The sequence below is a fragment of the Mobula hypostoma genome, chromosome 11 (assembly GCF_963921235.1).
Source record: "Mobula hypostoma chromosome 11, sMobHyp1.1, whole genome shotgun sequence".
NCBI classification, from domain to species: Eukaryota; Metazoa; Chordata; class Chondrichthyes; order Myliobatiformes; family Myliobatidae; genus Mobula; species Mobula hypostoma.
Window position 1 is genome coordinate 44,651,431 of NC_086107.1, and position 27,530 is coordinate 44,678,960.

General features: G+C 40.1%; 1 protein-coding gene across 25 annotated transcripts in view; it reads right to left on the minus strand.

Moving 5' to 3' along the window:
- The window catches only part of sox6 (SRY-box transcription factor 6), a 630,558-nt gene that overhangs the window by 183,741 nt on the left and 419,287 nt on the right, over positions 1-27,530 (minus strand). For all 25 annotated transcript variants that reach the window (XM_063061910.1, XM_063061919.1, XM_063061914.1 and 22 more), the window contains 2 exons: positions 18,867-19,039; positions 12,336-12,404 (listed from right to left, as the gene is read on the minus strand). In XM_063061910.1, the coding sequence (XP_062917980.1) occupies positions 12,336-12,404; positions 18,867-19,039 (242 nt within the window). The remainder of the gene's footprint in view (positions 1-12,335; positions 12,405-18,866; positions 19,040-27,530) is intronic.

Here is a 27,530-nt window from a genome sequence, read left to right on the forward strand (position 1 = left end):
GATGAAATTTCATCTTGGTACATTGTGTACTACCAGCATACAGTTTCCACTGAGGTTGCCTGATCTCTCTCAGATAAATTTCTTCAAAGGTTTTTCCAGTTTTTCTTCAAAATCACTGCACATCAAAAAAAAGTTTAAGCTTTGGCTTTACCCCACCTTCCCCCTTCTCTCTTTACTACCTCATACTCCCCTTCCCCCACAAGGGTCACCCTCTCACCCCTTCCTTTCTCCTCACCTGCCTGCTAACTCCCTCTAGTGTCCCTCCTTCTTCCATTTATTCTACGATTCACTTTCCTCCTCTATCAGATTCCTCCTTCATCAGCCTTTACCTTTTCTGTCATTTCCGAGCTTTGTACTTCACTCACTTTCCCCTACTCACCCACCTTCGGTCTCATCTGGCCTCACCTATCACCTGCTAGCTTTTACTCCTTCTCCCCCAACATTCTTAATCTGGCTTTGGCAGCCTTCCTTTTCAGTCTTGATGAAGCGTCTTGGCCCGAAACATTGACTGTTTATTCCTCTCCATAGATGCTGCCTGACGTGCTGAGTTCCTCCAGCATTTTGTTTGTGTTGTACTTAAGTGTCAGCTTGGCTTAATTGATAGCATGCTCCACAAACAAACAGCTTTCAGTTCGTGTCTTGGCATCTTCAGCGCTGCGCTGAAGAAGTGTTGTATCATGGAATGAGGTGCTGAACCTGGGCAAGCCAGTACAAAGCTTCCCGTGGCACTTGCTTAAAAAGAAACAGTTAGTTTTCTCAGTATCCTGATCAACATAGCTTTCTTTAAATAAATGACTCTTGCATTTGCCTGTATAACAATGAATGCAATTCAAAAAAATCCATTAATTGCAAAAGTGTTTTGTGTAATCTCAAAGCTGTAACGAATGCGACAAAGATAACATGCTCTTTCTTTTGTTAGTATTTGAGAGTCATACTGACATCAGGGATTCTCTTGAGGATGCTCTAGGTTCTTCAATAGCAATGAATGTTAATGCTTTATTTAAAATGATCAAGTCAACTTCTAGATGTACAACAAATACAAACGGTATATTACCATGCAAGAAAAGATTCCAGAAATCTTGGTGTCTCCATCGGTCAAGGTTGACCATGGATGTTAAATCCTAGCTCCCCAGCTACGCAAGCCTGGGCAGTATAGTTTGGAGAGCAAACTGCTATTCCAGAAATTAATCGTAGCAATGATTGTTTTACGTTTTTGCATGGACTTCTATGGTATGCTATTTAAAATAAATGAGTTAGTACAAATTAAAACTCTGAGAAAAGGAATATTATTTATATACGTTCAATTCTTGTCGGACAACATCACCAGTACTAATTTTCTGGGACGAAACTCCCTGAACACATTACCTGGGTTATTCTTCATCACAGATGATTATGAGCACCATAGATTATTCCAAACAAAACTATATTTCATATGTAAAATTGTCTTAATGAATAATGCTATTTGTTCAAGTTTGGGCAGGTGGGCAATAATTATATATTTTAATGCACCTTGATAATCATGTCTGCCTGATCCATCTTTTAGCAACCAGTAAGTCAGTACCTATAAGTCAGTTTGACATAATATCTATAAGCGATTAATGTCATGTAATATAAAATATGAGTTACTCATATTTGTTATCAGGGATAGTAACCTTGCTGATTGATACATATGCATTAATGACACTCCAGTTTGTGCCCTTGTCAGCGAACGATCCAAGAAGAACTTGATTATCACAGAGAGTTATCAGCAGCATGAGATGATTATTCAGATCTTCCTTCTCAAAGTTGTGGCAGCTCATACAATAAAATATTTTCTGGGGGAACTCAGCAAGTCATGCAGCAACTGTAGGAGGAAAGGGTTTGTGGACACTTTGGGTCAAAAACATGATACAGTTTTGGGTTGAAACCCCGCTGAGTTCTTCCAGCAGGTTCTTTGTTACTTCAGATTCCTGTGTCAGTAGTCTCTTGTGCCTCCCTAGTGGCAACTCCTCTTCTTTTTTGAACACCTTCTCTTTCCAATTACTTTATTCACTTTTTATATACTTCCAGTTTTTAATCCACTCATGAGTGAAGATTTTCCTTTTTGATTTAATTAATTTTTCTCTTATTTCTAACAGCAACTGGCACCTCATTTCCACTAGCTCCATCACTGTAGATGGAAATCTTTTCCTTATTTGTTTAATAAATAATTTCTCATAAAATCCTGATGAGAGTGTTCTTTGAAGGATCTATGTCAATTACAATAATGATAGAGACTCTCAGAAAAGCTGTTTTTTTTCCCATTAATATTGTAATCAGTATTAGCCTGAAGAATGAGGACACTTCTCTGAGGGTAGGTTGCCATTTCAGTATCTTATTTGAAACTCAGCATCTTTGACAGTGCAGCATTCCTCAGCACTGCACAGGAGTGTCAGTTATATATTGGTACTTTTCTGAATTCATTGAGATCATTCTGAACTCACCTAGATGCACAGGTAGCCAAATAAACACATTCCCCCAATCAGAACAGCAAAAAAAAACATTTACAATATGTCCTAAAGGCATACTTATCTGATCTAGAGTGTGTTCAAAGTGAAACATTCTGAAAATCATTTTACAGAGGCTGAGTTACAGACGCAGAGAGCACAGTGTGACAGCTGCAAATATCACACGGCACTTCAAAGGAAGAGAGCCAGCTTCCATTCAATTAGCTGCCCTTTTGGTTAATTAGGGATAGCGTGTTAAAAATAAAAGTTAAATACTGGACCTGTTTTAAATCTCCTTAATGAATGCAGGAGAGAGGCAAGAAATATCTAGTGAAATAAGAATTGTTGTTTTATAATTTACAGAAATGAAGTTGGTGTGGTTTACCCCAACAATGGCGTGTAATGAATAGGTCAAACCTATTTGTTCTGTTTACAGCTGCCTTCTTTCAAGGACATATCAGACTCAAACACGAGGAATTCTGCAGATGCTGGAAATTCAAGCAACACACATCAAAGTTGCTGGTGAACACAGCAGGCCAGGCAGCGTCTCTATGAAGAGGTACAGTCGACGCTTCGGTCCGAGACCCTTCGTCGGGACTAACTGAAGGAAGGGCTAGTAAGAGATTTGAAAGTGAGAGGGGGAGGGGGAGATTCAAAATGATAGAAGAAGACAGGAGAGGGAGGGATGGAGCCAAGAGCTGGACAGGTGATTGGCAAAAGGGATATGAGAGCATCATGGGACAGGAGGCCCAGGGAGAGTCCTTCCAGGTGAGGCAACACTTCACCTGTGAGTCAGCTGGGGTGATATACTGCGGCCGGTGCTCCCGATGTGGCCTTCTATATATTGGCGAGACCCGACGCAGACTGGGAGATCGTTTTGCTGAACACCTACGCTCTGTCCGCCAGAGAAAGCAGGATCTCCCAGTGGCCACACATTTTAATTCCACATCCCATTCCCATTCTGATATGTCTATCCACGGCCTCCTCTACTGTAAAGATGAAGCCACACTCAGGTTAGAGGAACAACACCTTATGTTCAGTCTGGGTAGCCTCCAACCTGATGGCATGAACATTGATTTCTCTAACTTCCGCTAATGCCCCACCTCCCCCTCGTACCCCATCTGTTATTTATTTATATACACATATTCTTTCTCTCTCTCTCTCTCCTTTTACTCCCTCTGTCCCTCTGACTATACCCCTTGCCCATCCTCTGGGGTTTTCCTCCCTCCCCCTTTTCCTTCTCCCTGGGCCACCTGTCCCATGATCCTCTCATATCCCTTTTGCCAGTCACCTGTCCAACTCTTGGCTCCATCCCTCCCCCTCCTGTCTTCTCCTATCATTTTGGATCTCCCCCTCCCCCTCCCACTTTCAAATCTCTTACTAGCTCTTCCTTCAGTTAGTCCTGACGAAGGGTCTCGGCCCGAAACATCAACTGTATCTCTTCCTAGAGATGCTGCCTGGCCTGCTGCGTTCACCAGCAACTTTGATGTGTGTTGCATATCAGACTCATGTACTGTGCCAATTGAAGTGTCAGGTTTCCTGAAATGATGCTGTGCTCCTGGGCTCCCCTTCCCCCACTACTACTCTCCAACCACGGGGTCTTTCACGTTCCATCATCACCTCTTGGGTCCTCTGAGCCTCCATCTTCCACCCACCTCACCTTCCCTGAACACTCCAAACCTCCTCTCTCCTCTGATGCCTCCAACCCTCCTCCTCACCGCTATTCACAGCTCTAATCCCTGCCATGTTATCACCATTCCCACCGACTTTTCCCTCTCGGATGCAGAAAGTTTTGTCCTCAGCAAGTGCCTTACCTTTGGCCCCTTTGCCTGCACCTCAGTGAAATCTGCGTCTGCCACAATGCTAAGCTCTGCTTCCATTGCCTCTGTCTCTGAGCCCACTTCTCCAGCAAGAACTCCCCAGCTCATCAACGATTCCTTCTCTCGTCTCCATTCCTCCTCATCTTCTTGGACACCCTGAGCTGGTTCTCTGCCTGCCCTGGATCCTTTTTCTCTCTTAATTGCCAATACAACATCACCCAGCTTGACTTCAGCACTCCTCCCTCCTTCTTGAACCTTACCTCCTCTGAATGTACTGCCCCCCCCGCACCAATCTCAACCTTACCATCAAACTCTTAGAGGAAGGAGGTGCTGTTGTCATGTGGCAGACTGAGGCCAGGCAGTGACTCTCAGTAACCTCCTCTTCCCTAACCCTTGAAGAGGACCCCACTCTGTACCGCCAGAAAACAGACTCCATCACTGGCCTCATCAGCTCTAGAGAACTCCCACCCATTGCCACCAAACTCATAGTTCCCTTATCCAGCGCTGCTCCCATCTATCTTCTACTGAAGATCCTCAAACTCCACTCTCTGGGTTGGTCCACTGTCTTTGCCTGCTCCTGCCCCACTGAACTTGTGTCCTCATCCCTTGACTCGATTATGATACAAAGAATGGTGGAAGGGCTTGTAGTGTTGAGGAAACAGTTAGGATGCAGGAGGACTTAGACAGATTAGGAGAATGGGCAAGAAAGTGGCAGATATAGTATAATGTTGGGAAATTCATGGTCATGCACTTTGGTAGTAGAAATAAATGTGTGGACTATTTTCTAAATGCCGAAAAAATTCAAAAATCTGAGATGCAAAGGGACTTGGGAGTTCTTGTGCAGAACACTCTGAAGGTTAACTTGCAGGTTGAGTTGGTGGTGAGGAAGGAAAATGCCATTTTAGCATTTATTTCAAGAGATCTAGAACACAAGAGCAGGGATGTGATGCTGAGGCTTTATAAAGTACTGATGAGTCCTCACCTTGAGTATTGTGTACAGTTTTGAGCCACTCATCTTAGAAGAGATGTCCTGGTATTGGAGAGGGTCCAGAGGAGGTTTACAAGGATAATTCCAGGAATGAAAGGGTTATCATATGAAGAACATTTGATGGCTCTGGGTCTGTACTCACTGGATTCTAGAAGGATAAGGGGGTTCTCGTTGAAACCTTTTGATTGTTGAAAGGCCTAGACAGACTAGATGTGGAAAGGATGTTTTCCATGGTGGGAGAGTCTAGGACAAGAAGGCACAGCCTCAGGATAGAGGGGCACCCATTCAAAACAGAGATGCAGAGAAATTTCTTTACCCGGAGGGTGGTGAATTTTTGGGATTTGTTGCCACATGCAGTTGTGGAGGCCAAGTCACTGGGTGTATTTAAGGCAGAGATTGATAGGTTCTTGATTGCATATGGCATCAAAGATTACAGGGAGAAGGCCGGCAAATGGGGTTGAGGAGGAGAAAAAAAGGATCAGCCATGGCTGAATGGCGGAGCAGACTCGATGGGCCACATGGCCTAATTCTGCTCCTATATCTTATGGTCTCATGGTTCAGTCCCTTCCCACCTATGTCTGCAACACTTCTCATGCTCTTGATCTTCTCATTCACTTTCAATTACCTCTGCCTGATCACCTCATTTTCACCATGGATGTCTCGTCCCTATACACTTCTATCGTCCATTAAGAAGGCCTCAAAATTCTCTGCTTTTTCCTTAATAAAGGAAGCAAGCAGTTCCCCTCCATCACAACCCTCCTCCATCTGGCAGAACTGATCCTCACCCTCAACGTTTTTTCTTTCGGCTTCCCCCACTTTCTCCAGACACAGAGGGTAGCCATGGGAACCTGCAAGGGCTCCATGAATGCCTGCCTTTTTGCTGGCTACGTAGAACAGTCCATGTTCCAAGCCTTCATCGGTAATCCTCCCCAACTCTTCCTCCACTACATTGATGACTACATTGGTGCTGCTTCATGCACTCATTTTGATCTCATCAACTCTGCCTGAAACTTTCACCCTGCCCTTAAACTCACTTAGTCCATTTTAGGCACCTCCCTCCCCTTTCTTGATCTCTCTGTCTCCATCACTGGAAACAAAGCATCAACTTACATCTTTTATAAACCTACCAATTCCCACAGCCATCTTGACCATACCTCCTCCCACCGTGTCTCCTGTAAAAAAAAGCCATTCTCTTTACTCAGTTCCTTTGGCTCTGCTACAGCTGCTCCCAGGATGTTCATTTGTTTGTTATGGGCCATGTCGTATGGCATTGGCGATTATGGTCTTTCGGGAACCATTTTTATCCTTGCCAAATTTTTCTGCAAGAATAGTTTACCATTGCCTTCTTCTGGGCAGTGTCTTTACAAGACAGTTGACCCCAGCCATTATCAATACTCTTCAGAGATTGTCCAGCTAGCATTAGTTGTCACATAACCAGGACTTGTGATATGCACCAGCTGCTTATACAACCATCCACCACCTGGTTCCCAATCACTGTAACCCCTGATTTGGGGGAAAGGGGGGGAGGGAAGGTGTACAAGCAGGAGTGCTACACTTTGTCCAAGGGTGACCTCAACGCTAGCAGAGGGAAGGAGCACCTTGCACCTTCTTTGGTAGACACATATCTCCACTCCATTCCCTGGATGAGTGGACATCAGAGATAATCTCCTTCTTCAAAGAATGAAGTTTCCCTTCCTCCACCATTGATGCTGCCCTCACCTGCAGCTCCTCCAATTCCTGAACAACTCTGGTCAATCCATGTTCTGGCTACATTAACAGTGATAGAGTTCCTCTTGTCCTTATCGTGAGCCTCCGACACATTATTCTCCACAATGTCTGCCATCTCCAAAGGGATCATACCACCAAACACATCTTTATCTCCCCCACCCCTCTGTTTTCCACAGGGATTGCTCTTTGTCATTCTCTTGTCCATTTGTCCCTCCCCACTAATCTCCCACCCGACACTTAACCCTGCAAGCGGCAAAATGCTACACCTGCCCGTTCACCTCCTCCCTCAACTCTATTCCGGGCCCCAAGTAGTCTTTCCAGGAGAGGCAACACTTCGCCTGTGAATCTGCTGGGGTCGTCCATTGTGTCAGGTGCTCCTTTACACTGGTGAGACCTGTCGTAAATTGGAGGACCGCTTCGTCGACCACCTCCACTCCATCCACCAAAAGCAGAAATTCCTGATGGCCAAACATTTTAATTCTGATTTCCATTCCCATTCTGACACATTGGTCCATTGCCTCATCTTGCGCTGAGATGAAGCCACCCTCAGGGTGGAGGAGCAACACCTTATGTTCTGTCTGGGTAGCCTCCAACCTTTTGGCATAAATATCTATTTATCTTACCAGTTAAAAAATTCCTTCTCCCTTCCCTCTTCTTCTATTCCCCACTCTGGTCTCCTACCTCTTCTCCTCTGCCTATCACCTCCTATTGGGTCCCCTCCTCCTTCTGTTTCTCCTATGGTCTACTCTCCTCTCCTTTCAGATTCCTTCATCTCCAGCCCTTTCCCTTTCCAACCCACCTTCTGGCTATCCCATTTTCCCTCCCCCCACCTTTTTATTCTGGCTTCTTCCCTCCTTCCCCTCCAGTCCTGAAGCATCATTTCCATGGATGCTGCCTGACCTACTGAGTTACTCTGTGTCCATTTCCTTAGCTGAGTTGATTTTCAACATGTACCTTTCTAAACTGTGCTCATGGGGAGGGGATCAACTACCAGATAAATAACAAAAAAAAGCAATGGTCTCCAGAGTCAATGAGAATAATTATAATTACTCTTAGGTTGCCATTTCCTGGCCAAAAATAGTACACAAACACAGCTCTGTGATATGACTGTGTATGTTAAGCCCATAACAGTAAGATTTAATGCGGCTTCCTACGATCCAGAACCATTCTCTATCTTACTCTCCACAGTTATGTCATCCCACTTGCTATAACTCATTTCTGTACTGAACTTCGATTGACTAGGGAGTGATTACTGAGGCAATAAGATAGTGTATAACAAACAGATTCTGTGCAGACAGCAAAGCACAGTAAGATAAAGCAGGGACACTGCAGAGAGGTGTAACCAGATTCCTGTTTGTCAGATTAGTTTCTATAGAAATCAAAGCCTAACTAACTAACTTACTTTGCCACCACCACATTAGGGAAGTGTTATTTCAGAACCTTTGAAAGTAGAACATGTAAATATGGAACAGGCATTATTCCATTAATTTTTGATCTCAACTTCCACTGCATGCATACATTTTTTTTTAATATTCATCTCAACTGAGCTCATCACTTGCTCCTAGGATTCTGCCACTACTTTTCACTGAGAACTTCAAATAGCTATCCTTGTGTTTCTAAATTGAATTTCCCCAGGTTGTTTTTCTTGGGCTGGTTAATATTTATTTCTCAGCTCATCATCAAGAAAAGATTATCTGTCTGCTATTACATTGCCGTATGTGGAAGCTTACTGTGTGATTTTACTCACTATGTTTCCTACAATATAATCTTAGACTTTGCAAAGTCCTTCAAGCTAAATGGGACATCCTGAGGTCAAAAACTATGATATATAAATGCAAGTGATTTTTATTTGTGGATATTCAATTACACCATTTAAGATGTCTGTTTGCTGACTTCAGTCTGAGTTTTCCCAATTGATTGCCTCACAACCTTTAACAACGCATTTCATTTTCAGAGCACAGTAAATGTTTAAAACATCAGTGTTTTTGTCTCTGTCTGTTCACTTTCTTGCTATACCTGCTCATCCTGAATGCATTACTACTAACCTCTGATAATTCTATTTCCTTTACAGGTTTCTTTTGACCATTTAGCTTCAAAACAGCTGAAGTCAACATTCTGCCACTTTCTCAAATCTTATTCCCGATCATGTTGTTGAAACTGAAGCAGTTAGCAATGTTCACTCTAAGGTGTGTGTGTGTGTGTGTGTGTGTGTGTGTGCACACACGTTTTGCTTCTCGTGCACAAAGGAGTTTAAACTGTGCACAATAGGTTGTCACCCTCTACCTCGTTGGCATGCTAAGTATATTTCACGATCGTACACAATTATTTCTTTTTCTAGTTTCTGATGTGGACAGTGTTGACAATGTGGAGTTTGTGATGATTTGTCACAGCTTTTAGAACTAGCTTATTAATAATGTTTTCATTGAAGAAATTATTCAGTGTGCACATGTTGCTGTCACTAATAAATTGCACAGCACAAGATTTTTGTGCACACTGGTCATCACCAATTAGGGGGAACATTGGTTGCTAGGTATCTGGGTTATGATTAAAATAGGCTTGAGTAGGGTAATTATTTTCCCCTCTTTTTCCTCCTCATGGCATTGATTATTTTGGATCATTTGCAAAGCAGTCTCTTTCTACAGGAAAGCAACCCAGCGAAATTCCAAATGATATTTTTCTTTACAACACAGATGCAAAATAAGCCAAGGGTTAGATCACCATAGCTGGCATTTGACATTTCTGCCTTGCCTACAGTGAGACAGGGGAATTGTGTGAACAAATGAATGAATATTGATTTGCTTGATAGCCCTTGGAGATCAGTAAATACTTACATAGAAATTTCTCCCATGACATTAAAATCCATAATGGGATTAGCATAGACTTTAAGTGCCACTTAATACACTGATGGGCTGAGTGGTCTTTTCTTCTTTGCAATTTCTTACGATCTTTTTTTAGTACTTCAGGTGTCAGTTTAGCAAATCCATGACCAAAATAATTAACAGAATATAAAAAGCAGTGACAAGTAAAAGGAAACACATAGACAACTTGAAAGCTCATGAGCCAGTAAATATTGCAAATCAGTGTATGTGAGTTTCAATGAAGTTCACAATCAGAGATCTATGAGAGGTGTTATCTCCCCTTGTCTCCTCTCCTGTCAGTACTGAATGATACTGGAATATAAAACTACATAAAAGAGTTTTTATTCTAATCCATCTAGTACTTAGCTAAATGGCTATTCTTCATAAATGATTCGTGTTTGAGAGGGAACGGTTGATTCAGCTAGCAAGACCACAATAACAAAGCTGGCCTTGCTTGTAAACATATTTACTGGATGATGGTCAGGAACATCAGGCATTGTTCTGAAGAAATTTAACAACTCTGCCATTCAAAGCAGAGATCAACTAGTTAGGAGTAGAGTAAGACTCAACCTTGCAATATTCCTGTGCCAGTTGACTATTTTGAGCGAAGAACAGCAAATACCATTTAGAAGCAGTTTTTAGAAAGTCGCAAGTCAGACAATTCTTGCTTCCAACATTAATTTCAAATCGAAACCATGTTAAGGGAAGAGTCTGATCAACGTTTTACATGTTCTAATTAAAATGAAAAACATAATCATATTACACATCATCTGTCCTTTTATTTAACAAGACTGGAGTAACTCACCGTGAACTGAAATATACAAAGAATTTGTTAAGAAATGTGTTTTACAGGTGTTAGTTTGCTAACTCCCCAGAGATTCAATATGTGTGAAAAGTGCCTCACACTTTCCTGAACAGTAATGCAAAAAAATGAACAAATAATTAGTGTTGTAATTTGCAGAAAATTTGGATTTTTTTCATTTGTTAAAATGGACCTGAGCAGAATTTGTTTTAAAATAAAACGTGTCATTTGAACGGCGCATGCGCAGCTGACCTGATAAGCAAAGCAAACAAAGATACAGCAGCACACCTTAATTTTCTATATATCATATGAGCCTCCTCATACAATATAAGATGATGCAAGCAATGAAAAAGTTTATCATGTTGCAACATATCTGCTCAAACTAAATTTGCTGTTGAATCCCCTCACACAAGCGCAGTTAGATATTTGATCAGAACTTCACAATTCTTTATCTTGGATTTCCACTTTTCCACTTTTAACTTGGATTTCACTAGAACATTGACCAACATACATTCTATACATCCTTCTTTGCTGGACTATCCCTTTGTAAGACCGTTTCTAGTCCCCAGAATCCCCATTTGTAACTGGACTCATTCACCCATGCGATTCCACATTCCAGTGGCTTACCTCTCCACTGCCATGTGTAGGAAAGAGATATTGATGAATATATTTGTGATATCTGGTTGCTACAGAATACTGCTCAAAAGTCAGCATGCAACAAAATAGGGTAAATGGTTGGATTTAAAGGTGTGCACAGTATGTCATTTAGTATTTTTAGACTTATTCAGTCTCATGGACAACCATTACAAAACACCTAACAAGACATAAAAGATCTACAAACAGTTAAATCTCAATGAACACTAGAGCTAAGAGGAAGACCAAATATTGCCACCAGAAATATTCCTTCTGGTTTATAGTTTTATTTTCTCCATACTTTATCAAGCCTTTGCACCTTGCCAGTCATGATGAATCCAAGATAATGAATGCCAGCAAGTTATGTAATCACAGAAAAAGCGTTGTCAAGCCCACTGCTATTCTCTGTGATAGATATAGCAAAACCAGGTAACCTTCCATTCTCAGTATAATGAATCTAACTACAATTAACAATTTAAAAATTCATTTTAATAACAAATGTATGCAGTTTTAAGAAGGCAAGTATCCAATTGCAATTAAATTATAGCACCTGAAAGATGTATTTCACAGGTTTTGAGCCCTACAGGATTAGGTTGGTTTGATTCAGTGTGTTTGATTCGGACTCAAAATTCCAGTACTCCAGGATGTTCCTCCATGGTCACACTTTATTCACCAATAAGAATCACCTTCCAGCACAGATATCTCAGTATCTAACAACTTCTCTGGCATCACATTACTGCTTGTTCATTACTTTACCTGTTTCACTATCACCAGACATTCCTTTAGTCACTATACAGGGTTCTCCTCTTGGGACCACTTTGTCTTGACACTCATTTTGAAATTCTACAAATCTTTCCAAACCCCTCTACTTTCTTATGGCCTGATTTGAGATATCTTTCGATCCAGAGCGAGTGCGGCGAAAATGCACATTATTGACAATATTTTAAGTGTTTTGGGAAAGGTACACCAAGGGCAGGAAACCTCCATGGAAGGGCAATGTGAATACAACCCAAGCCCTCCCTTCAGGAGATAGCAACTGACCTGGATTTGCTGTTGAAGAAGATTGATTTTGTGTTGCTGCTGCATTAGTTGCTGCTGTTGTCTCGCAATCTGAATAAGAGGAAAAAGATTTTTTTAATAAAACAAAATTAACAAAATAAATCAAAACACAACTTTTTTTGCTGTTTCAAATAGGCTGCCAACAAGGGAGAAACAAATTGTTTTTATTGCGCCCATCCATCTAACTACATTCCTGCTTCATTGAGCATGACAACCTAGTTTTAAGTGTCATTTAATTTTCATTTTCAAATATAATTACAAAGTGTTCACTGTAAGATATCACTCGTCTGCAAATGTGTCAAGATTAATTTGAGCTAGCTTATTCACAAGTGTCAACAGTTAATTACTGTGTCGTGTCTGCATATCTAAATGACATCCTAACTTCTTATTTTGTACGTAGTCTTGTATCTTATTTCCCATTATAAGAAGAGTGTATACGCTTGCTTGTGGGCAAATATTTGGACACGGAGAGCTTGGTGATCTGAGGCTGATTAAAACAAGCTCAACATATCAGAACTATCATATACTTTCTATTATAGAAAGGTGGGAATGTCAATATAATTTCAGCAATAAGCCCTAGTTAGAAAGGCAGCATTTACCGAGTAGTGATTGTGGTATGGGTGCTATCATGTCTTGTACAGAGGGTTGCCTGGTAGTGAGACCAGACCCTGGAGCACAGCTGCAATCAGCTTGTGACTGTAATTACTAATTCCAGTCATTAATACAGATCAATTTTGGCTGAGAGCTTTTCTAAAAAAAACTGTTCTCTAATTTTGTGGTTTTAATATGACAATTTTCCCTCAAGGGTTAAGATCCTAAGATGTGGTTGGATATGTAGGACCACCTACCAACCCCACCCTAACAAATCTGCTTTTATTCATCTCAGTTTTGCCACTAACCCATTAGAGCACTAAGCTAGTCCAATCAGCAGTTTCTCTTGTATAATGGTTAACGCCCTCATGTCAGTCATGATCTTTCCTCTAGAATCTTGGAACTTGTAACTGCTTACTGTGTTACACTGGCTTATTTGGATATATTAATCAACTTGTAATGTCTGTTATATTATTTTCCAACATAGCACCATTTAAGCTCCCAGTTGAGACATTGCCTCATGAATCCTAAAAGCCTGAAGATATTGTTTTACCCCAGCTTCCCATATCCCTCATATCACTGACCTCAATGTATGGGATATCCTTTTACTTTCTTTCGTCAGCATCCTAAATTTCCCAGTTCTTTTCTCTGAGTCTTTCAAACCCCATGTTTTCAATCAAAAATTTGGCAAAACGAAGAATAAGATGGGAACAAGTAAATTTGTTCATATTGAAAGGAAGACTAATAAACAAATAATTATCTAAATGGAAAAAAAAATTGCAGAAAGCTGCAGCACAAAGAAAAAGGGTTAATTCGAGTTATCTCTAGCCCGAGGGATTGCATTTTGAGATAGGAAGTTGTAGGGACACCCCTTTTCTCAGTCAGATGAACGTCAATCTGAAAGACATCACCATTGATATCTGCCTTCATAATATGTCACTTCAAGATACAGGAAAATGAGCCACATTTTTCAATATCCCACCATTGTTTTTGATTGCACAATCGGAGAGCAATGTTATGCACCAGGGTAGCTTTATGGAGGACAGATGTCCTCTGGATGTTCAGCATTTGGACCATCTTCATATTTAAGACCATTGACACAAGACTCATCCAATTGAAGTGCTGAATGAATACAATGCATTCTCAGTCCTTGAGGTGGCATTATCTGCTTCCTTACATAAAAATGATTCCATGGCTTAATTCAAAGAAATCTGAAAAGCCCTCTTCAGTGTCCTAGCCAATATTTAAATTTCAACCAGTATCATACAAATGGTCAAACCTAGCTGTTGCTACTTTTGTGACTACACTACACTTGGCAATATTTCCAATATTACAACTGTGACTACATTTGCAAAGTATTTAATTGGCTGTAAAGTGCTTTGAGCTGCTCTTGGATTGTGAAAGGCACTGTATGATTTCAAGTCTCTCTTTTATTTCTTTTGTCCCAAGGCTCATAATGTATACTTTCCAGAAGCTGCTCATTCTCACCTCTGTATTTAGCAGAGACCGGCTCCCTGAGGGCAATTTCACAGAGAAGCAGATACACTGTAACTAACATCACCGTAGGACTATAATGACAACAACTCGTGACTGGCAGAAGCAGTGAAACTGGCTAAGAAGCTTGACAGCACCTGTCAGGAATTTTAGTCTTAACAAAACCAGATAGTCTGAGAAAACAGTAGCAAACAAAAGTGCCAAGCTTATGTTTCCAGTTCCTGTTGTTTTCATTTCCTGTCTACTTCGGATGCAAAGGCTAAAATAATTGGTCAGGGAGAAGAGTTGCACCTCACAGGTACATTTAAAATGCCTTTAAAAGCATTTATCCAGATTTGGCTGAAACCAGGAAGGCTGGTGCTCAGTTAATCTGAATTCCACAGTCATTCCTCCAAATCACCTATGTGTAGCTCTCAATAAGTGTGCAGGCGGTGGGAGGAGAAGTTGGGGTTGCAGGGGAAGGTGGGTGGTGGGGAGGGGGAGGGGCCAATAAGAAAGCCAGGCAGAATATTGGATAAACATAACTTAAAGGAGACTAAATGAATAAGATCTAAAAGTGTAGAGGAAATGGGTGGATAAGAGTGAAACAATAGGTTCAAAGTTCAAAGTAAATTTATTATCAAGGTAGGTATATGCTACTATATATTATATTGAGATGAATTTTCTTGCAGGCATTCACAGTAGAGCAAATAGTTACAATAGAGTCAAAGACTGACAGAAAAGCAAAGTGCAAAAGAAGACAAACAAATGAAGTAGAAGTAAAACAGAAAAAAAAGCACTGTAATAAGAAGTCAAAGAATGCCAGAAGGAAACATATTGTAAATTAGATCAGTATCTATTTTCCCCAGGGTGGAAGTGTGAAATACTTCAGGGCACAGGCTTAAGGCGAGAGTGGGTGAGTTCAAACAAGAACTACTAGGCAAGATTTTTTATTGGCACGGATACAGGCCTTGCAGCTCATCTAGTCTGTGCCAAACTGTTACTTGCCTAGTCCCATCGACGACACCAGCACCATAACCCTCCCATAAGACCATTTTTATGCAGAGGTTTAGGTGTCTGGAATGTGCTGCCGGGGAGCTGGCAGAAGCAGATAGACTAGAAACGTTTAAGAATATTTTAGGCATACACATGAACTGGCTGAGAATAGAGGGATGCAGACCACATACAGGCTGACGTGATTAGTTAGATTGAAATTATGGTCAGCACAGACTTGGTGAGCTGAAGAGCCTGTTCCTATAGGATAATGTTCCAGGTTCTAAATCTGAAGCTCTTTTTTGTGAGAGCATAATTATAAAAAGCTAAAGCTAAATTGACTTTTTTAATCTGATTGGTCCCAGGATGGAGGGGAGGGTCATGGGGCAGCTGGCCAGCAAAAATACAATAGGTACACACAATCTGCTCACCATTTGGGATAGTAATGACAATCCTAATGGGATGGAGAACTTGTAATAGTTTCTTTACATCAAAGCTTCTTCTGTAACTAGCAAATCCACACCCAGGAGAGTCAAGTGAAATAGAAGAATTATAAAACCAACCCCTTCAATACAAATTTATGAATAAATAAATGAAATAGTGTTTTCACACACCTCAAATTTTCAAAGCTATTTCCTGATTTCCATCACCTATCATCAGTAATGAATGAAGGACCTGGTGGAGCGAACTGACTTCCTCAAAACTCCCCAAATAACCATACTCTCAATAAGCACTTGTTGAACACCAACCCTGCCCCCCTCCCCATCCTCTCCCCCCTCCACTCCCAACCGCCACAGGAAGTATGTCCTCCAGCTTATAAAGCCTACTATATTGCTTGCTACAATAGAATGCATTTGGTTTTTACAAGAGAATGGACTAATTTTTCAGTGTAAATTTTAAAAATTGGGGATTTTAAAAAAGATGAGAACGCTGAAATAATAGTTACAAAGCTTGAGAAACAACACTTGGCATAATAAGTGTAAAACATTGCTTTGAATTTAGGTACCCAGATCAGATCTTGCCCTGATTTGACTTTAAGGGATATTGATCATGGGTAAAGTAGGAAGCTATTTTGATTTTTGCCTATTTTACAGCAGTATCCAATGTCAAAATCACCCCTAATTTGTTTTACATTTCTTTCTTTTCCCCGTACTTTTCTACCTGATTTTTAGGGCTGATTGTTCAAAAAGATTTGATTTCAGTATCAACCTAATGTGTAGAAAATTGTATCTCCAGGCTCTGGTGAGTGAAATTTATTATATAAAATTATTTTAATACAGTATCTGCATCATTGGACTCTAATATGACTAAATGATGGAGACAAAACTTTAGGTACTTTTGAGATGATAATGACCAGATGACATCATTTCAGATACATGAAATGATAATCATAATTATTACTTGCTGGAGGGATGATGGTGAACATTCCTGTAGAAGCAATAGAATGAAGTTAGCTATTGGAAGTTGAGAAGAAATACTGTGGAATTTAAACAGTCTATTTTTAAGGAAGCAGAGTGGCTTTTCTTTTGGAATGATGGCATCAATGAGTTGAATAATTTATTCACACTTTATCCTTTGTTACATAGGTCAAAGCAAACAGGCCAGATTAGGGATGATTTCAAATTCACTGGCCCCGATCACCTTATTTTCACTATGGATGTTCAGTCCTTATACACCTCCATCCCCCACCAGGAAGGCCTCAAAGCTCTGTTTCTTTCTGCTCACCAGACCCAAGCAGTTCCCCTTCATCATCACTCTCCTCCATCTGGCTGAACTTGTCCTCACTCTTAATAATTTCTCCTTCGGCTCCTTGCACTTCCTTTAAACAAAGGGTGTAGCCCTGGGCACTAGCATTGGTCCCAGCTATGCCTGCCTATTTGTCGGCTACATGGAACAGTCTACGTTCCAAGCCTACACTGGCAACACTCCCCAATTTTTCCTACGCTACATTGCCTACTCATCGACTTCATCAACCTTGCCTCCAACTTCCACCCTGCCCTCCATCTCTGAGACAGCTTATCTACTGATGTCTATTATAAACCCACTGAGTCTCACAGCTACCTCTACTATACCTCTTCCCACCCTGTTACTTGTAAATACACAATCCCTTTCTCTCAATTCCTCTGTGTCCACCACATCTGCTCTCAGGATGAGGCTTTTCATTCCAGAACTATGGAAATATCCTCTTTCTTCAATGAAAGGGGCTTCCCTTCCTCCACCATCAATGCTACCCTCAACCGTATCTCCTCCTTTTCGTGCCCATCTGCCTTGACCCATCCATTCGTCACCCACCCAGGATCCTCTTGTCTTCACCTACCACCACACCAGCCTCCATGTCCAACACATAATTATCCGTAACTTCCACCATTTCCAAAGGGATCCCACCACTAAGCATATCTTTCCCTCCATTTTCTGCTTTCTGCAAGGATTGCTGCCTACATGACTCCCTTGTCCTTTCATCCTTCCTCACCGATCTTCCTCCTGGCACTTATCCTTGTAAGCAGAACAAGTGCTACACCTGACCCTACACCTCCTCTCTTACTACCATTCAGGGTCCCAAACAGTCCTTCCAGGTGAGGCGACACTTCACCTGTGAGTCTGTTGAGGTCAGCTGCTGTATCCAGTGTTCCCGGTGTGGCTTCCTGTATATCAATGAGACCCGATGCAGACTGGGAGACTGCATCACCAAGCACCCTGCCAGAAAAAGCGTGATCCTCCAGAGGACACCACTTCACTTCCACTTCTCATTCCCTTTCCGACATGCCAGTCCATTGGCCTCCTCTACTGTCGCGATGAGGCCACACTCAGGTTGGAGGAGTAACGCCTAATGTTCTGTCTGGGTAGCCTCCAAGCTGATGGCATGAACATCGAGTTCTCGAACTACCAGTAATGGCCCCCTTCACCATTCCCCATTCCTATTTCCCTCTCTCACATTATCTCCTTATCTACCTATCACCTCCTCCTTTTCTTTCTTCCATGGTCTTCTGACTTCTCCTATCAGATTCCCCTTTCTCCATCCAGGCCTGTATCTCTTTCACCAATCAACTTCCCAGCTCTTTACTTCACTCTTCCACTGCTCCCACCGCACCCCGCCCCCTCCGAGTTTCATCTATCACCTTGTGGTTTTGTGTGTGTAGTTTAGGAAGAAGCGGTTAGTACAAATGGAAAAGAGCAGACCCATTATCTTTGTGTAGCTGTGTGATATGTCAAAGAAGCCACAAAGGGAAAGTACAATCCATTCTGAATAATTGGTGACAGGAAAACTCAGTATGATACTTCTCTGGCCACCAACTCCAAAATGATATCTAGGACGTGACATTAGTATAAAGGAAAGGTTTGAAACTACAACTTAATCAGCAAATTCTCCATTTCCTAATAACATTTTGTCACTTAGTTGTTGGAGTACGTAGATCCAGATCAAATAAGGTGTAGTTTGTTTTCATGCCTCTAGCTTACCTGTTCCTGTTGCTGGCGGGCAAGTTCCATTTGCTGCCTCTGTTTCTCGATTTGCGATGCTGCTAACTTCTTCTGCTCATCATGTGCTGCCAGGAGCTGTTCCCGTAAACTAATTAATTGGTTGATCATGGCAGACAGCTGACGTTCCTTTTCTGCAAGACTTTCCGGCGTACCTAGAAGAGGGAAACAGTGTCATTGATGGCTAATGCAGGAATAAGGATAAAGTAATAGATTGGGTACAGAAAGAATGTACATGAGCAGGAAAGGGCGATCCAGTTTCTCCAACCTGCTTCACTAAACAATTTGATCACAACTGATTTGCACCTCGTCGTCGGCATCAAAAACATTAACCAGAAGGATAAACCAACACGATCATTTGTAAAGGACTGCTGGCCTAATGCTAGAAGGTGGGATAAAGCTAGGTTTCTCACTCTTGGCCTGACATGGAAATATACAGTCTGTAATGCTAGGCTTCAAGATGTATTCCTAAATGTATGTCCATATGTCCATTTTTGTTACCTTGTTTGACACTCAAGAACATGAATGGGTTTCCCATCCTGGGCTCCACGCACTCCTTGGTTAATGGTAAGGGTCCATGGCATAAAAAAAGGTTGGGATCTCCTGCTCTTGAACATGGCACCCTTAATGCCATAATTTCCTGAAAACAGTAAGTCTTTCCCATGACATTATGACTGAGGCACAGTATCTACCATTTACCATCCCTATTCATGGTGTCACGGCAGTACAACTCCTATACAGATCCATGAGCCTCAAAATCCAGTTCCACGCACTGGAGAATACCTGTGATCCCATCTATGATTTTTCGTCCAATAAAATTTAAGAGATGCCCGAAATATGAAGCCAGTAGGGCGTTAACGTTTGTTTCGCTCCAACATGCCTGCCCTTGGCTGCCTCTAGGCAACTGTTCCAGGTAATAAAACAAGAGGATAACAAGCATCCAGTGTACATATATCTCCCTTTGCAACTTTTAAAATTATACAGCAAAGCTGTAGACGGGGATAGACAAATTGCATCTCCTGAGTGACATACACCTCTTAAATAATTGAACTGAAGCTGTTAGAGAAGTACAGCTGTTTGCACCTACACATCTATTCAATCCCAATGTGAGAGACGTGAATGTTAAACCCCAATAAAAAAGACAGTATTTTTCCCTTTCTGAACTAGCTGAATTGTAGTTTGCATCTCTTATAATATTACATTAATTAATTTTAGTCTTATTGCTCAACCATATCCAATGGGGTGGAGGTTGCGTCATATCATTTCAGAAAATGAGAAATGGGTCTGCTATTATGATGCTATTTCAGAGGTTTAAATTCAGGTTGCTTAGATTGTATATACATCAAATTGCTAACAGATCTCGCTATCCAGACTTACTGTCCAATGAGGGAACTGTACTATAAATGTCCTTCCCAAATCTTCAGCCCTGTGATATTCAGAGAAGCCACATCAGAAAGTAAAAATGAGTTACCTAGATTTAGTTGATAATATTACTTAAACTCAGGATGTTAAATACTTCTGATATATATTTGTTTTTGCACTGGGAACATTCAGAACATCAGTAAGTATGCCTGAAGTCTGCAAATTCCTTTCCTAATTCTGGAAGGTTGGCTGCACCTGCAGTCAGCTACGCTTTCTCTGTAAGTGCATGAAAATCTAATTATTATCCTGCAGTTGTATATGATTTTATACAAAATACAATTATGATTATCTGACTGAGCAACTAGTATTTGAAAATTTGTGAGGTAAACCATTTTATGCATTATCAATTTAATAACTGTTTTCGTGTTTTAGTATAGGTGCCTGGTTCTATGAAGGCTGAGCAATCAACAGCCTTATTCACAGCATTCAAAATTTATTGGTATATCACACACAGATGGTCATAAAAGTCAGAAAATGTCAAAAAAGAGCAAAATGTAACAAATTGCTTCAAAAATGCTAGGCAATTCAAAAGCTAAAACATTTATAAATGTGGAGGTATGTCACATATCTATACATCCAGTTCGACTTCACATTGAGTCACTTAGACAAATAGATAAATTTAATTGCATAAGGAGGGAATAATTTCTCTTTCAAAGCAAATCTGGGGTAATTCCTACATGCTGAATTTTGGCATTTTATTTTGTGCATCATTTTGGATTAAAAATCCAGATATTGGTCCAAAAATTGTTAATTTATAATGAATCTGCTACAAACTCAATTAGAAACTGACAGCAGCAGTAGGTTTATACATGAGTTTAACAAACCTTTGGAGCAATCTGCATGGAGCATGAAATTTACGTGTTCAAGATGAAAGATATATTTATTTGACTATATTCTGAATTTCACCAGGAACAGAAACAAGTGATGTTATCCAAAATTGACACAGCTTACATATACTTGACTTCATTTTTATGCACAAACCAGCTATTTATGCTTCCTATGGAGATTCCAGCCTGCTAATTTGTGTATTTTTATTTAAGGAATTATCTTATGGGGATCATTTTCTTTTCTCTTCCACCAAATCTCTGCCATTTCCTCACTGGATATCTCAAACACCAACAGGAATTAGAGAAAATTTAAAGCACACCTTGAGGATTCCTACTAATTCCAATACATGGTCTATTCAGGTCTTTAAAAATAAACTCCTGGGATAATTTGCTTACATTTGGGTCAATAGACAATAGACAATAGACAATAAGTGCAGGAGCAGGCCATTCAGCCCTTCGAGTCAGCACCACCAATCACTGTGATCATGGCTGATCATCCACAATCAGTATCCAGTTCCTGCCTTATCCCCATAACCTTTGATTCCGCTTTCTTTAAGAGCTCTATCCATTTCTTTCTTGAAAGCATCCAGAGACTTGGCCTCCACAGCCTTCTGGGACAGAGCATTCCATATATCCACCACTCTCTGGGTGAAAAAGTTTTTCCTCAACTCCATTCTAAATGGCCTACCCCTAATTCTTAAACTGTGGCCTGTGGTTCTGGACTCACCCATCAGCAGGAACATGCTTCCTGCCTCCAGCGTGTCCAATCTCTTAATAATCTTATATGTTTCAATAAGATCCCCTCTCAGCCTTCTAAATTCCAGAGTATACAAGCCCAGTCGCTCCAATCTTTCAACATATGATAGCCCTGCCATCCCGGGAATTAACCTCATGAACCTACGCTGCACTCCCTCAATAGGAAGAATGTCCTTCCTCAAATTTGGAGACCAAAACTGCACACAGTACTCCAGGTGTGGTCTCACCAGGGCCCTGTACAGCTGCAGAAGGACCTCTTTGCTCTTATACTCAATTCCCCTTGTTATGAAGGCCAGCATACCATTAGCTTTCTTCACTGCCTGCTGTACTTGCATGCTTGCTTTCAGTGACTGATGTACAAAAACACCTAGATCTTGTTGTACTTCCCCTTTTCCTAACTTGACTCCATTTAGATAATAATCTGCCTTCCAGTTCTTACCACCAAAGTGGATAACCTCACATTTATCCACATTAAACTGCATCCGCCCACTCACCCAGCCTGTTCAAGTCACCCTGCATTCTCATAACATCCTCCTCACATTTCACACTGCCAACCAACTTTGTGTCATTGGAAAATTTGCTAATGATACTTTTAATCCCCTCATCTAAATCATTAATATATATCGTAAACAGCTGCAGTCCCAGCACTGAACCCTGCGGTACCCCACTGGTCACCGCCTGCCATTCTAAAAGGGACCCGTTAATTGCTACTCTTTGTTTTCTGTCAGCCAGCCAATTTTCAATCCATGTCAGTACTCTGCCCCCAATACCATGTGCCCTAATTTTGCCCACTAATCTCCTATGTGGGGCTTTATCAAAGGCTTTCTGAAAGTTCAGGTACACTACATCCACTGGCTCTCCCTTGTCCATTTTCATAGTTACGTCCTCAAAAAATTCCAGAAGATTAGTCAAGCACAATTTCCCCTTCTAAAATCCATGCTGACTCGGACCAATCCTGTTACTGCTATGTGTTGTAATTTCACCTGTTATAATTGACTCCAGCATCTTTCCCACCACCGACGTCAGGCTAACCAGTCTATAATTCCCTGTTTTCTCTCTTCCTCCCTTCTTGAAGAGAAGGTCACAAGGAATCATCTTCCAGTCCCACTCCAAATAGCTAAACTTAAAAATTTAGGCTTAAGTTCCAGCACAGTACTGAAGGACTGCTGCATTGTCAGAAGACTCATAGGAAAAAATAAGTCAAGCCTTATCTGCTATCTCAAAGGATTATAAAGCACGGCAATGCACTATTTTAAACATGAGCGAAGAATAATCCTCACATCCTAACCAGTATTTGTCCTTCAGCCAATATTGTTACAAAAAACTTACCGTGCATAAATTGGCTGTCAGTCGTTAAACAATAGTGAAATCACAATGAACTTCAAAGTGTATTTCACTAGCCTTCTTAATTAGTCCATCTCTTAAAGTCTAACTCTAGCTAGTTGTTTCTCCAATTACTACTGCAGGTTCTACCTTATAACACCAAGCCCCATGTTCTGCCACCGTTTTGATATTTTTTTTAATTCATCTACCTTCCCATCCTCCTTTAAATCCATCCTTCAACACTACCCTTTAATCCATGCATTAAGTCATAAAATTGCTTTTCTCGGCTTTGCCATTGCTGCTCTCTGAGTCTTGTTATTCTTTACTAATCTCATTTTATAAATGAAAGATGTATTTGTTGCTAATCTGCTGATTTGAATCAAAATCAAACAAAGCAATTCATTTGCTTAACTAAAGTTAGTTAATAATTCAAATTTTATTAAAAAAATAGATTAGCAATATGGTGTAAATTGTAATAGTCTGCATGAAATGAAAAGGCAGAGCGGGGGTAGCACCTAGAACAGTCTGTCTCTTTGGAAGCAGTACAATTTGTTCTAACAGGTTAAGCACGGATCAAAAAAAAATCAGAAACCTGAGTCCTTCAAATCTGTATTTCCTATACTGTAAACAGCAGAGCAGAAGGGGCTTCACTCCATACAGTAAACCCACAATAATTTGGAAAACTGTTGGATGAACACATAAAAACCTAAATGATGGTAGATGATCAAGCGATATTAGTAGGGAAAGAGGTGACTAAATCCTATGTAATTGTACATACATGGATAGTAGATTTAGAAAGATGACTGGCTAACAATATGAAATTTGTTTGATTGATATACAAGTAGAATATGCACCTCACATGAAAGGTGCTCAGGTCTTTAAACTTACCACCTTTTGGAAATAAATTTGTATACAATGTTAACATAAATGTGGGCACACACATCTATAGTCATATACTATACATATTGGCATGACTAGGGAAATCAATGGCATACTCCCCTCCTTGTACACACCATTGAATGCATATACACTTAGATTATTTAGTGACCATAGTAAAAAACATCTTCTTTGCATCATAAGAAAAATCAAGGCCTGACAACTCAGAAAAGTTAAAATAGTCCTATCAAAGCTAGTGATCTAGTTAAGGTAATAAGCCAGAATGAATTCTAGTGAGGTTCATTCTGCTTACTAGTAATGTTTCTGAATAACGGTAGTCAAATAGATTTAGAGGAAATGAAGGGGAGATTCTGACAGATCTCAATGAAACTGAAATGTGCATGAATACAATAACATTTCTCTATACCAACTTAACACAAAAAGTCTAAAGATTTCTCAGCTAGAAGACGTATTACAAACTCTTTCCAGTTCCTCCATCATTTTGTTAACTGCAGAATAAGACACACAGGTGATACATTAATGAGATACAACAAAGAGTATACAGAAGCATTCTCTCCACACAAAACAAACCAGCATCCTTGCTATTAGCATTTCACAATCTTAATTTGTTCCACTTTCAGTTGACAAACGTTAGCTCTTTTTTTTTCCTTTGAAGGCTGTCTTAAATACTGGATTTGCACCAAATGCTTTTGCACATTATGTTCTTGGCTGATGCATAATTTTGGCAAATGCACTTGTCTGGTCCAACAAAGATATTATGCACATAATAATAGATGTTGGTGAGTCGAATGGCAGTTATAAAAGGTTCAGATATCAGAAACCTGAACACCAAACAGTAGACACGCCACAACATCAGCTGAAATTTGAGGCTGCGGTGTTTGTAATACTGTTGTTCTCTCCTGTAGGTCATGGCTTTTGCAAAGGTAAAATGCAAGATAATGCAGAAGCAGCTCAGATGGCCTCATCCAAACAGCCATTACTCTGGTTTAATGCATTTGCTAGCATGGAAATACAGTATCGTAGTGACTATGAATGGGAATGTTTGCTGATCTTTACCCTTTATTCAGGATTCATGTCGCCATTGCTCATACCCTTATAGACACTGCAGATGAGAGCTTAAATCAGCATGAAGCAAAAATTCAGTTTGGAGTTTTTTCCAACGTGTGGCATAAAATAGAACCACAGGTACTATATGGAATTGGCCATCAGGATTCGTTATCTTGATCTGAATTTCTATCTAATTATGTTTTTAATTGTTAAAGGATTGTTTCAGAATGGTCTGGTACCATAGTCATTTCTCTGTTTAGGTGAAATATTTTAATTCCCAAATTGACTGCAATGGTAGATTTCATCCATTTCCAAGACAAAGTGCTAGATCAAGGATTTCACGCACTTTACTGAATACAGCCTGTGATAACTAGAAATGCCCCCTCTCCTCCAGTAAGAAAATACGTTACTTAAAATTCCAAGCGTAATAAATAAAATGGAAAGAAAGAAAGATTTCTATTTATGAAGCACTTCTAATGATGTCCCAAAGTCCTTTACAGCCAATGCAGTCACTGGTTAAACAGACTTGTCAAGTCTTTCTTAAAAATTTACTATCACACACTGAGAGCTGTCATACTGTTTTTCAATATAAGTCAGGCAAATAACTGGTGATTGAACCAAGACAGAAATAGTAATACAGCAAAGGTTCATCACTTTGTACTTAGAGCCATAGATCCTTGTGAATGATTAAAAGACATTAAGGTTATTGAAGAGATCAGATCACATCATAAATCATAAGAAGAAAGCTCAAATGCTTTACAACTTTCATCTGGACTGTGAGTTAACTAGAACTTCGAATTTATTTTAGTATAGTCACTGTTATCCAACTATGTAAAATATTTTATAATCCAAGCCTTTATATCACGGACGTAATTAGTACAGAAAGAATATATGGTTACATTACATTCCATCTAAGGGAAATCTGTTGCTGATGTAATTCTTCACTGAATGCATATGTCCTGAAGATTAGGGGCTATCAGGGTTACTGTGCCCTTTAAAGAGTTGCTATCTTGTTTTCTGAGGAAACTCAGATAAATAATTGTCTTTGATGTTGTTAAGGATTTTTTGATGAGGGAAAACAAATAATTCTACAATCCCAGCATGTTTCCCTGTATTATAAGCAGGGATTCTTAATTCTCTGCAGGTACTTTACTATACTCTTTTCCTCAGCTGTCACACGGATAGAAGAATTATACAAATTTACAATTTATACAATTTGTGCAATTAAATTGTGAGGCCATGTTCTAAAATGAACAAGACATATCACAGCCTTCAAGTGTTGTCCTGTAATTTTGTTTATAAGATTAAGTTTCATCAGAGAATTCAAATGCTTGATATGTATTTCTATTGTTTCGATGATGCCAGGTGACTAACAATTAACAAAATATGTCAAAATGACAAATAAGTCACTGCTGATGTATGCTGCCAATTTGACACCTATTAGCTTAAATCTGGACATTAAATATAATCTAATGGAAGGTTTCCCCCAAACCATGAAAGCATCCTTTTTTGCTCAATTGATGGTGCATGATTTTAACTCCTTTCATTTTTTTCATATATCAAATACTTACAGATTCTCCTTCATGACTGCCTGTTACATTTATAATGCCTGTTTCTTTTAACTGTTATTCAGCAGGTATGTGGCAAAAAGGTCACAATACAGATGAAAAGAATGGCAGTACTGTGGGAGTGAGTGTCTGTGGTGATGTCAGTCCACAACTTTACTTTCTCATTCAAAAGAATATAGTAAAATATACAATATCCTGCAGAATCACTGCTTCTATATTTCATGTATTATTCTGCATGTGTCAATTGCAATATCTGGACACCACTTTATGTTACATTGATAATATATTACTTAGAAAATTCACATCTCTACTTTGCATAATCTTTCAGATGTGTCAGCTTGCTTACAAAATTACCATCAATTTTTTTATTAGTGTAATTAAATTATAATAACTCCACACAGATTACTCACAATCATTTATTGGTTATTAAAGCAGCATTGTCACTAGAAACTGCCTTACTTGAATTTATCTGCTCCTCTGTAAATAATGGTCAATTTAAGATATTAGAGATTGCAAACTGTACACAACAAATTACTACCTTACGGAAGAGACTTCTGCTGTACTGAGATGGGAGGAAGGAAACTGAGGTAAAACCTGTGTCCTTATTTTGGGCCCTTGCAAGCTCTAAATAAGTCTGACAGGCCTTTTGTTCTAAATGGATCAGCCACACTAATGCTATTTTTGGGAGCATGTTTAATGTAGACATGCTTCTTATGTAGACAGAAATCTTATCAGCTGTTAACCTCAAAGCAATATGTGAATATGAAGCCTGGTGTATTTTCTGCACTGGCCATCAATGTGCCACG